The sequence below is a fragment of the Haliotis cracherodii genome, unplaced genomic scaffold, assembly GCF_022045235.1.
Source record: "Haliotis cracherodii isolate W230 unplaced genomic scaffold, xgHalCrac1.p SCAF_32, whole genome shotgun sequence".
NCBI lineage: Eukaryota > Metazoa > Mollusca > Gastropoda > Lepetellida > Haliotidae > Haliotis > Haliotis cracherodii.
The window spans coordinates 943,893-955,812 of record NW_027266289.1 but is presented as its reverse complement, the minus strand read 5'-3'; the positions used below and the strand labels follow the sequence as shown (position 1 = coordinate 955,812).

The window sequence follows — 11,920 nt, the reverse complement described above, 5'->3', positions numbered from 1 at the left end:
AAGTGTACAGCTGAGATAATCCCGCTGTGATTAGTGTACAACTGAGATAATCCCGCTGTGATTAGTGTACAACTGAGATATTCCTGCTGTGATTAGTGTGCAACTGAGATATTCCTGCTGTTACTGGTGCACAAACACGGAGTTGTGTTTAATTCAAGTTGTTATTTATTTCTTGGTGTGTGTCTCATGGGAACTTTACCTTGAACGAAGTCTCCATGATGTGGATCTCAATCATGTAGTTGTTGATGTTGTGGACAGTGATGTTGTCAAGGACGTCCTCCTGCCCGAATGACATACCATGACGCGTGTTGAAGACAAGCCTCGATGTGTCGCCCCATGTCCACCTCAGAGACAGGAGCAAAGGGAGATCTGAGTTTGTCATCTCAAACTGCACTTCGTTACTGTGAAACACAACATGGATGTATAAGGTCTGTTCATGATCTAACAAGGAAATACATCTTCTATGTTTGGAAATTTCATGTAGTCCCACTGTAGATTAGAATAGTTTAGAATAAGGGTTCGAAATACATAGTTGATAATACAGAATTGAATGGATTTATTTCTCAAACACACTGTATTAAATAACAGGACTTAAGTGTTACTTCTGTAGCAGTTGGTTTGAAATACTAGTATCTCCTCAACAGTAATACATAATACGAATGACTTTGTCTTCATCTTGAATTTCAACCCAGCTGATTTTTCTTCTTCTGTTTTTCTTCGCTGTCCATGGCAACCAATATAGTTTTTCATGGTGACATGGTGCTATTTTCAAATTGCAAGATACCTGAAGACAATCCCGATTTGTATTTATGTTCAGTATTAATCTGATAATTTACTCCTGGACATACGACAGCTGGCAAAACCATTACCAAAAAAAACACCCTGAAGTATAGCTGAATACTGACGTTTTTAGCTGTGAGTGAGTGAGTTAAAATTTAACGTTGCATCGACATTATTTCAGCCATATAGCGACTAGATCAAGATTAACATGTTAACAATTGAGTCATTTATGAAAAGTAATATTTCAATCAATTCATGAAACATATTTGAGCATGCTATATTTAGAAACAATTTATGAAACATATTTGAGCATAACAATATCATGTATACAGTTTTAAAACATGGGCTATAGGCCACCAGTAACCAAAGCAAGGCCACCTCAGTGGGATCATGGGGACTTACAGTACCTCTGCTTCCTGCATGATACCCCAGCAGGATTTACGTCATCACTTTAGATACTGGTGGTTGTGCCAATATTTGGACATACTCATCAGTGAGTTGGCTTAAAAACACTGGTTGATGATAGTTACATCGATTATGATAGGATTACTGTCACAGAGGGGAACAATATTTTTACGTTACGTTAACCTCCTGGACAGAGCCTTCAATAATGTCAGTTTATAATAGAATCACACCAATTTAAAAAAAAAACCATGCATTTAATACTTCACATACATGTACATAATTAAAATTTATTATAAAGACCAATTTCTTTCAAATAGCTGATAATTGGATGCCCTCTGACACGGAAAAGAGATCTTTCAGATATATGCTTTGACAAGGATAATCCCTTGTGACTGCAAAGTCCACACAGTCAAGTTTTAGCTGTAAGAGATTGCTCATTTTTTGGGATGGATTGTTATCTGTCCCCCACACAGAGGTAAGTAAGTGACTGCAGCTGTAAACACAATTGCCACATTTGAACTAACATTTGATAATAGCGTTTCATATAGTAGATGTTAAAAATGATTCACCGATGACTTGTTAACATGTATCGACTTGGTGATAAAACACATTGTACGGCTCAATCAGTGACTTAATATGCTGATAATCAATAGATTTATTTTATATATTCATGACTTGTCGATCTATATAACTAAAATACTGAGAGGCTGACTGTGACCCATCATGCACTTACTATTCAGAGTTGTCGCCTGAAGCAGTCATTCTGAAGGTCATCCCATCACCAAGGTCAAAGGGCAAGTGCTCTGTGTGGTCCAATGTCGGTAGCTGAATAAAATGTTAATAATGCATATATTCAATTTACGTTTTCTGCTAGTGACAGACATAGTAAACAATTGTACACATTTATGTTGATTAGAATATAAACAGTGTCAAGGTAGGTAATAATTGAGATCTTTCCATAAACTGACATCTCTGTCTGTAAATTAGACAACATGCACACTGAATGGATCTGTTTTACAAGATCAGCTATGAACATGATCTTTTCCACACGTACCAAAGACAGCATGACTTGCCCATGATAACATGACGTGCATTTGATTCTCACACTTTCCCAAGATGCATCTCGCAGACAGGATGAGGTTTCATTTGCAGTGACGACGTTGAAGGTATCCTGGCAAACGTCTTCCACGGCAGTGTTGATGATGTCTACACCTGGACGGGCGTTGGCCAGTCTGTACCCATCACACGACACTGGAACATTGTATGTGGTGATATTTGAACGTGTTGGGCCCGCTTTTCAAAATTGTAAGATATATTTGTTTCTTGTAATAGAATAGAACTGGGAACGCACTAAAACCAGTAGTGAAGTATGGCAATAGATGTTATGTTCGCCAGCGATCAAGAAGGGATGGTACGGGTAAGATTGACAATTTCAAAGTCCACGTCTTTGGATCAGTTGTGCGAAAAACTGCCAGAGTTTGTCTGCGTATGAGTGTCAAGATCACAGATAATCTTGTATATTTTAATTATATGTTAGTACTTCAGATAGATGTATTACGGTATGGTTACATTAGTATATTAAGCTTAGCGAGTTGTTTTTAGATATTGTCAGGTAATACTATGGGAACAGGTTAGGGTCAGGGAAGCGTGACTGGGTACGGCTGATAGCTGGGGAGTTAATTGGTGTAACAATAGGGAGGTCAGGGGTAGCTTGGGCTTTGGGGTCAGTTTAAATAGCGGGGCAGGGTAATAATTTGTACAGTCAGCCAGAATCAGCATGGTCATGTAAGGCATGGACTAATATTGTGGGAGACTTCTACTCTGGTTGGCGTAAGTTTTTACATTTATTGTTTCATGTTGAATTGTATTTTAGAGGATAGAATTTTGAGTTATGTATTTTTTCCAAACGTAATTATATACACATATTGATGGTAATAGCGTAAAGCCACTGTAACAAATAACCACAACATGATCAAAGTGTAAACAGTTCAACTCAGTAATATGTAAATCGGAGTATTGGTGCATGGCTGTATGTATTGTGAGGTAGTGACACATACCTCAGTGACTGTAATTGCGTATATTACATTGTAGTGTCCCGGAACTGGCCGGTTAACCTTAGAGTGCGTAGGAGGGAAGAACCTCCGATATTACGTAGGAGGAAGTAACAACCTCCAACATCACGTAAGGAGAGAAGTTCTCCGACCCAACGTAAGGAGAGAAGTATCTTCGTCTCCGTGGCACATCGTAGGATGAACACAGCCGTGGCATCCATGTAAACAGGCACCCCTAACTCCGTGGGGACAACATCGCCTGGGTGGAAAGATCACCATTCGTTATTACGAGGAAGAATTCTCGTATGAACTGCTCAATAACATCAGAGATTCTAAAGTTCTGTATAGAACTGTTGTGACAGTGACAGTGGAGTGGCTTTGTATCTTTTGGTTGTTGTTGTTTTTTTGTGGTTGTGTGTTGTTGTTGTATATATATACACACACAAAGTTTTACTGTGTATTAGTTGTGTTATTCTTAGAACATCTGTATTAGTGTTAGTATTTTTAGAAGTAGACTATTAGTATTAGGATAGTGTATCGTGATAGTTGTATTGTTAGTAGGAGATAGTTGTATTATTAGTAGTAGACATTTGTACTGTTAGTATTAAGATATTAGTATTAGTATTAGGTGGTAGTATTGTTATTGGTAGGAGAAGCTAGGTTAGTTAGTTGTGTTAGTTAATTTGGTATTAGTTTGAATTTAGATATTGTTATTGGGATTTAAAATTACTTTAAGGGAGGGAATAAATCTGTATTACAACTTCATTTGTGTTTGTGGTTGATTCAATACGTGACATTTTGGTGGCAGCGGTGGGATATTTAATTATTGTCACTATTGAATTAACTCAGACCATCATTCTATGAGAGATTAGGAGTTACTTCCTTGATGGTTTATCCTTGTAGTATTTGTTTGGCCAGAGGTGTGATAGGACCTCCGGCACCACTTCTACATCCTTGAGTGTTCGAGTTAGAATCAAGGTTGGTAGGGTGTATTTCATTTATTGGTCAGATTAGGCTATTGGTTGGAATTTTATATTTTTGGGTTCCATTCTATGCATGAATGTACTTTTGTATAGTCTAAGTTCCTATTGGTAGCATTCATTATTCACAGTTGTCCAAGACTAAGCCTGCTGGGTTTAACTGTACTTGTACTTCATACTATCACCATACAGCTAGATATGGATCTTGAAAAGATTATCAAATTGGGTCAGAGTTTAGGGTATGAGCAAAATGATTTGAGGACGTTTGTAAAAGAACAAACTGAGTTAGAGAGAGAGAAAGAGAAGGAAAAGTTAGAAAGAGAGGAAAGAGCAAGGGAGCGGGAAATCAAGAAATTAGAATTGGAGGAGAGAAAGGAGAGAGAAAAGTTAGAATGGGAGAAAGAAAAATTAGAATTGGAGGAGAGAAAAGAGAGAGAAAAGTTAGAATGGGAGAAAGAAAAATTAAGAGTGCAATCAGAGGAAAGAATAGAATTAGCCAAGTTAGAAAAGAGTTATGCTGGAAATTATGAAGGACAGGTAGGAGAGAAACAATCAGGTGCTGCACCTAAGATGCCTAAGATGCCTCCGTTTGAAGACCGCAATGACAACATTGATGCATATCTTCAACGGTTTGAACGGGTAGCTGTAGCACAAGGTTGGAAGCCTTGTCATTGGGCAGCATATCTTTGTACGCTACTAAAAGGTAAGGCTTTGGAAGTATACTCCAGATTAAGTGTAGATGACGCAGAAGATTATACTGCTGTTAAGACTGCATTGCTAAAACGCTATGAAATGACAGAGGATGGATTTCATCAGAAATTTAGAACTGCTAAAACTGATACAGGTGAGATATTCACACAGTTTGTAGTTAGAATTGAGAACTATTTCAACAGATGGATTGAGCTTAGTGGTACTCAAAAGACTTTTGAAGGTGTGAAAGATTTATTGTTGCGTGAACAGATTTTAAATGTAACTGGAAGGGATCTTAGTATATTCTTGAAAGAGAGAAAACCAAAAGATGCTATGGAAATGGCCAGACTAGCAGAACAATTTATAGAAGCCAGAGGTACAGGTCCTGTTAGATATGGTAAGCAAGGTAGTTTTGGTCAACATGACAAAACAGAGGTCCGAGGTAAACCAGGAGAGAACAAGGCGCCAGGTGGTACAAAACCCAAACCATTTATTCCTATTAAAGAAAGGACATGTTACAACTGTAGTCAAATTGGACATTTGGCAGCACAGTGTAAGAAACCCAAATATAACGTGGCAAGTATCCAAGTAAGTGAATACACCAGTAACGTGTCTGCAGTCCTTCCAGATTGTATAGATGTTGAGGCAAGAATACCTGAAGTTGTAGATGGTGATGCCACAACTTCAGAGAGGGTGAGTGAACCAGATGTAGCCTCAGGAAGCATGTTTACTACAGACCACAACATGCCTATTCACAAGGGAAAGGTAAATGGCAAGCCAGTGGATGTCCTGAGAGACAGTGGCTGTACTGGCGTAATAGTGAGGAGGTCAAAGGTAGAGGATGAATGTTTGTCCTCAGAAACACAATCTTGTAAGTTGGCTGATAGTAGGGTGCTAATACTTCCCGTAGCATGGATTACCGTGGACACACCCTTTTATACTGGAAAGGTAAGAGCTGCATGTATGGACACACCACTCTGTGACCTGATATTAGGCAATATTCCAGGAGTGAGAGAACCAAGCGATCCAGATCAGACGTGGGATAAGGATGATATCCAGATGGTAAGTGCTGTGGAAACAAGAGGCCAAAGAAGAGTAAGACAAGAAGGCATGAAACCACTGAAGGCACTGAAACCTGTGGGGCTGACATTGAGTCGAGGTGAGTTCATTACCCAGCAACAACAGGATTCCAGTTTGGACAAAGTGCTCTATAGGAAGCATACCTTCACCAAGTTTGACAAGGGTAAGCAAGTTGTACAGGCAGTTGTACCAGTCGGGCTGCGTACCCAAGTGATGAAAGTAAGCCATGAAGCATTGATGGGAGGGCACCTTGGAATCAAAAAGACTTTAGATCGGGTTATGTCTCAGTTTTATTGGCCAGGAATAATGGGTGATGTTAGAAGACATGTGCTGTCCTGTGATATTTGTCAACGCACAACCCCCAAGGGCAAGGTAAGAAGAATACCACTAGGACAAATGCCATTAATCGAAGTACCATTTGAGAGAATAGCCGTTGACCTGATAGGCCCGTTGTATCCTGTCACTGACAAAGGTAATAGGTATCTTTTGACGGTAGTTGACTATGCTACCAGATACCCAGAGGCAGTACCTTTGCCAAGGATTGAAACTGAGTATGTTGCTGAAGCTCTTTTCGAAATATTCAGTAGAGTAGGTATCCCCAAGGAGATCTTGACGGACATGGGAGCCCAGTTCACTTCAGGTGTAATGAAGGAGGTAAGTAGATTATTATCCTTGCATCAGCTAACTACTACCCCATATCATCCAATGTGTAATGGCCTTGTGGAAAAATTCAACGGTACTCTGAAGACAATGTTGAAACGAATGTGTGCAGAACGGCCATATGACTGGGACAGGTATGTAGCTGCTTTGTTATTTGCATACCGAGAAGTACCTCAAGAGAGTTTGGGATTTGCTCCCTTTGAACTACTGTACGGGCGTACAGTTAGAGGGCCAGTGCAGATTCTCAGAGAAATCTGGACTAAAGACATACAAAATCCTGAGGTAAGAACTACTTATGAGTATGTGTTAGATTTGCAAAACCGACTGGAAGACACTATTCATATAGCACAACAAGAACTAAAAAAGAAATCAGGTAAGTACAAAAAGTTCTTTGATGCAAAATCACAAGCACGGAAAATGAAAGTAGGTGACAAAGTGTTACTTCTGTTACCTACTGATTCCAACAAACTCCTACTCCAGTGGAAAGGACCATATGTAATTTTGGAGGCCTTTGGTATTGGCAATTACAGGATACAGGTAGGTAATAAGACTAAAACCTATCATGCAAACCTACTGAAAAAGTACATTGACCGAGAGGAGATCAAGGACACAACTGTATGTGACGTCAGCATAGCTCACCTGATGTATGCTAGCGCCGGGCTAGTAGATGTCAAAGCGGAAGAGGTAAGTATGTTAGACATAGTTTCACCTGCGCTAGTTTCAAAAGAAACATATCAGGATGTAGACATTTCCAAGGACCTGACAGAAGAACAACAAATTGAGGTGAGAGAGCTCGTAAGTGAATTCAGGGATGTGCTGAGTGATTTACCAGGGAAGGTAGACTGTATGCAGTATAAGATCAAGTTGACATGCAATGAGCCTATAAGATCCAAACCATATCCGCTTCCACATCACATGAGGGACGTTGTCGCCAAAGAGATACAATCAATGTTAGATATGGGGGTGATAGAACCCTCTCACTCACCATATGCTTCCCCAATTGTACTTGTGAAGAAGGCTGATGAGACTTACAGATTTTGTACCGATTTTCGCAAGTTGAATCAAGTAACGGTCTTTGATGCAGAACCAATTCCATTAGCCGATTCCGTATTTGCAAGGCTTCGACACTGTAAGTACCTAACCAAAATTGATGTGAGCAAGGCATATTGGCAGATCCCAATGGAAGAGAGTAGCAAAGAACTGACGGCTTTTATAACCCCTGATGGGTTATACCAATGGAAGGTGATGCCATTTGGAGTTGTCAACGCACCAGCAGTATTTTCCCGACTCATGAGGCAAGTATTACATAGCATACCTAACACTGACAACTACATAGACGACATCATAGAAGGAACAGAGGAATGGTCACCTCACGTGGTAAGTCTGAGAGACATATTTACAAGGTTAAGGCAATTTCATCTTACAGCTCGACCATCAAAGGTAAAAATAGGATACAAACAGTTGGAGTTTTTGGGACACAGGGTTGGGAGTGGCCTAATTCAGCCGGAGGGTAAGAATGTGGAGAAAATCCTAAATGTTGAACGACCACAAACTAAGAAACAGGTCCGAGCTTTGCTAGGATTAACTGGGTACTACCGGAAATTCATCCCAAATTATGCAGCCATAGCAGTGCCTCTGACTGATCTTACCAAGAAGGGCAAATCAAACAAGGTAGTATGGACAGAGAGTCAAGAGTTAGCTTTCACGACGTTGAAAACACACATGTCAAGTTTTCCAATCTTGAAACTGCCAGACTTGGAGAAAACATTCCTAGTAAGAAGTGATGCTTCTGACGTCGGAATCGGAGCTGTTCTTTTACAAGAACAGGAAGGTGAGCGGTTTCCAATAATGTACGTGAGTCGAAAGTTGGCAGAACGTGAGAGGGCGTACTCTACCATAGAAAAGGAGTGTTTGGCAATAGTATGGGCAATACAGAAGTTAGAAAGATATCTGTATGGGCGGGAGTTCATTCTTGAAACGGACCATCAGCCCTTAGTATGGATGACCAAAGCCAAGTTGACCAATGGACGAGTGATGAGGTGGGCTCTAACTTTACAACCTTACAGGTTTCTGATCCGTGCAATCAAGGGGATTGAGAATGTGGGAGCTGACCTCTTGAGCCGGTGTTCGCCCTAGTCACACTGTGTGCATAGCAGTATGTAAATAATGCATTTTTCAGCATCATAGTGAAGATATGACAGTCATTACTTTTTGTGTATTATTGTTGTCATTGTGTATATATATGGTTTTGTATTAGATAATGTCTTTAAAAGACGTTAGGACAAAGTTATATGTGATCTTGTTTGTTATATAATTGTGCTCAGGTACAATTAACTTAAGTGGGGAGGTGATGTCAAGATCACAGATAATCTTGTATATTTTAATTATATGTTAGTACTTCAGATAGATGTATTACGGTATGGTTACATTAGTATATTAAGCTTAGCGAGTTGTTTTTAGATATTGTCAGGTAATACTATGGGAACAGGTTAGGGTCAGGGAAGCGTGACTGGGTACGGCTGATAGCTGGGGAGTTAATTGGTGTAACAATAGGGAGGTCAGGGGTAGCTTGGGCTTTGGGGTCAGTTTAAATAGCGGGGCAGGGTAATAATTTGTACAGTCAGCCAGAATCAGCATGGTCATGTAAGGCATGGACTAATATTGTGGGAGACTTCTACTCTGGTTGGCGTAAGTTTTTACATTTATTGTTTCATGTTGAATTGTATTTTAGAGGATAGAATTTTGAGTTATGTATTTTTTCCAAACGTAATTATATACACATATTGATGGTAATAGCGTAAAGCCACTGTAACAAATAACCACAACATGATCAAAGTGTAAACAGTTCAACTCAGTAATATGTAAATCGGAGTATTGGTGCATGGCTGTATGTATTGTGAGGTAGTGACACATACCTCAGTGACTGTAATTGCGTATATTACATTGTAGTGTCCCGGAACTGGCCGGTTAACCTTAGAGTGCGTAGGAGGGAAGAACCTCCGATATTACGTAGGAGGAAGTAACAACCTCCAACATCACGTAAGGAGAGAAGTTCTCCGACCCAACGTAAGGAGAGAAGTATCTTCGTCTCTGTGGCACATCGTAGGATGAACACAGCCGTGGCATCCATGTAAACAGGCACCCCTAACTCCGTGGGGACAACATCGCCTGGGTGGAAAGATCACCATTCGTTATTACGAGGAAGAATTCTCGTATGAACTGCTCAATAACATCAGAGATTCTAAAGTTCTGTATAGAACTGTTGTGACAGTGACAGTGGAGTGGCTTTGTATCTTTTGGTTGGTTTTTTTTTTTTGTGGTTGTGTGTTGTTGTTGTATATATATACACACACAAAGTTTTACTGTGTATTAGTTGTGTTATTCTTAGAACATCTGTATTAGTGTTAGTATTTTTAGAAGTAGACTATTAGTATTAGGATAGTGTATCGTGATAGTTGTATTGTTAGTAGGAGATAGTTGTATTATTAGTAGTAGACATTTGTACTGTTAGTATTAAGATATTAGTATTAGTAGTAGGTGGTAGTATTGTTATTGGTAGAAGTTAGGTTAGTTAGTTGTGTTAGTTAATTTGGTATTAGTTTGAATTTAGATATTGTTATTGGGATTTAAAATTACTTTAAGGGAGGGAATAAATCTGTATTACAACTTCATTTGTGTTTGTGGTTGATTCAATACGTGACAATGAGTCTTCCTATGTTAATTATGTAGAGTCAGTCCCACTCCTTTTGCAGACTCTGGTCAAGTTCAACCAACGTGGTCGGCGGCCTGTTGCTTTGACGCACATGTTTCCCTTCAAGGGCTCAGAATGATTTGATGTATTGACGCGCTACATACCAATATTTATATGCCATGCATAGTGAGGTGCCATACAACACAATGTCGTTACATATGGAAATTGACTAAACCCAAACCTGAAATAAACCATTAAGTAGATAGTGATGTGTTTGACAGCCGCAAGCATGTACATTTTCGTGGATAAGTGTTAGTTTTATCAAAACATACCTCTATTCATTTCTGGAAGAATGGAAAATCAGCTACGTTCCGGTGTGACATGTGACATCGGTACAACGCGTTTTGTTCACCTCACACTCAACCATTTTCAGAGTTCTTTCTTAATATTTGCCTTGAATGCTAAAGCAACCCCCATTCAAACATCCGATGAGGGCACATCCATTCAAACATCCGATGACGGCACATCCATTCAAACATCCGATGAGGGCATCATCCATTCAAACATCCGATGAGGGCACATCCATTCATATCCAAGATTGTGTGGCTCATCACACCAAAGACCCGGGCTCGATTCTACACAAGGCTAAATATGTGAAACCCGCTTCTGGTCTCATCCAGTATAATATTGCTGGACTATTTCTAAAACGACATAAATGCATACTCACTTATTCACTCACACATTCACTCACTCCACCGAAATGATTTCAAGCCTTTGTGCTCTCTGAAATATATTGACAATAACATATACGAGAGAATAAAACGCCAGAAGCTATCTAAAACAAAGAAATACGTAAAACTGTAAATAAAAAGCCTCACCACCATAGTACTGCCATCCAATTCTGGAGAGACCTTCATTGTTCGAGGCAAAGACGCCACTGTATAGTCTACAAGTTCTGGTGAGTGGGTTGTACAAGACCAGGTTACACAGCCTCTGCCACTGACACTGAGAGAAACACTCAGCCCTCATGTCCACCTGGTTGATCTCTTCTATCAGGCTCCCGGCAAACACCAGATCATCCATCTCAGACCTTCTGTGGAATGTCACATTGGTGCAACTGTCCTTGTTGTACACCAATTGACTTAAGACACTGAGAGCTTGGGCAACACAGCATAGGACGTAGATCAGTGGAAGGAACATTTTGCGTGTTGTGATGATGTAGAAATGTAGCTTACCAGAATGTACCAGTAACTATATGTAACCTAGACTAACTGTGGCATCACACACATGGCCGCAGAAACTGCGCGGCCGCCCATGCTGTCCACTATCAGGCTCGGAACACAGAGGACACAGCAGAGTAATATGTTCACAATGGGCAGGAATGTCACCCAGAGAGGTTGTCCTTTAAATGATCATGGTTCGCATATAGAAACAGCAACCTCTAGTATACTGTTTCATCTGAAAATAAGCTTCGGTTATGTCGGAATCATTTCTGAGATCCTCGCTGAAGTCCATGTGCGTATTCTTTCAAATTTCACACTGTCTATAAATGTGTTCCCTCTCTCCAAATCTCACGATGTCTA

The 11,920-nt window shown here is 39.9% G+C and overlaps 2 protein-coding genes across 2 annotated transcripts; one reads left to right on the top strand and one right to left on the bottom strand.

Annotated features, from left to right (window-relative positions):
- Positions 1-307: 307 nt before the first annotated feature.
- LOC139477240 (uncharacterized) lies at positions 308-11,537 on the bottom strand (the record flags this gene model as incomplete). The annotated part of the gene is made up of 4 exons (XM_071259793.1): positions 11,216-11,537; positions 2,240-2,436; positions 1,919-2,010; positions 308-401 (listed from the first exon to the last, which is right to left on the bottom strand). Coding segments are annotated over exons 1-4 (705 nt in total), but the record flags the coding sequence as incomplete, so codon positions are not given.
- LOC139477222 (uncharacterized) lies at positions 3,957-8,782 on the top strand. Its single transcript, XM_071259779.1, has one exon. The coding sequence runs from the start codon at positions 4,415-4,417 to the stop codon at positions 8,780-8,782; it is 4,368 nt and encodes a 1,455-aa protein (XP_071115880.1). The 5' UTR covers positions 3,957-4,414.
- Positions 11,538-11,920: the final 383 nt, after the last annotated feature.

Excerpts from the sequence above, each read along its gene's own strand:
- LOC139477222 (XM_071259779.1), top strand. The coding sequence starts at position 4,415 with ATGGATCTTGAAAAGATTATCAAATTGGGTCAGAGTTTAGGGTATGAG.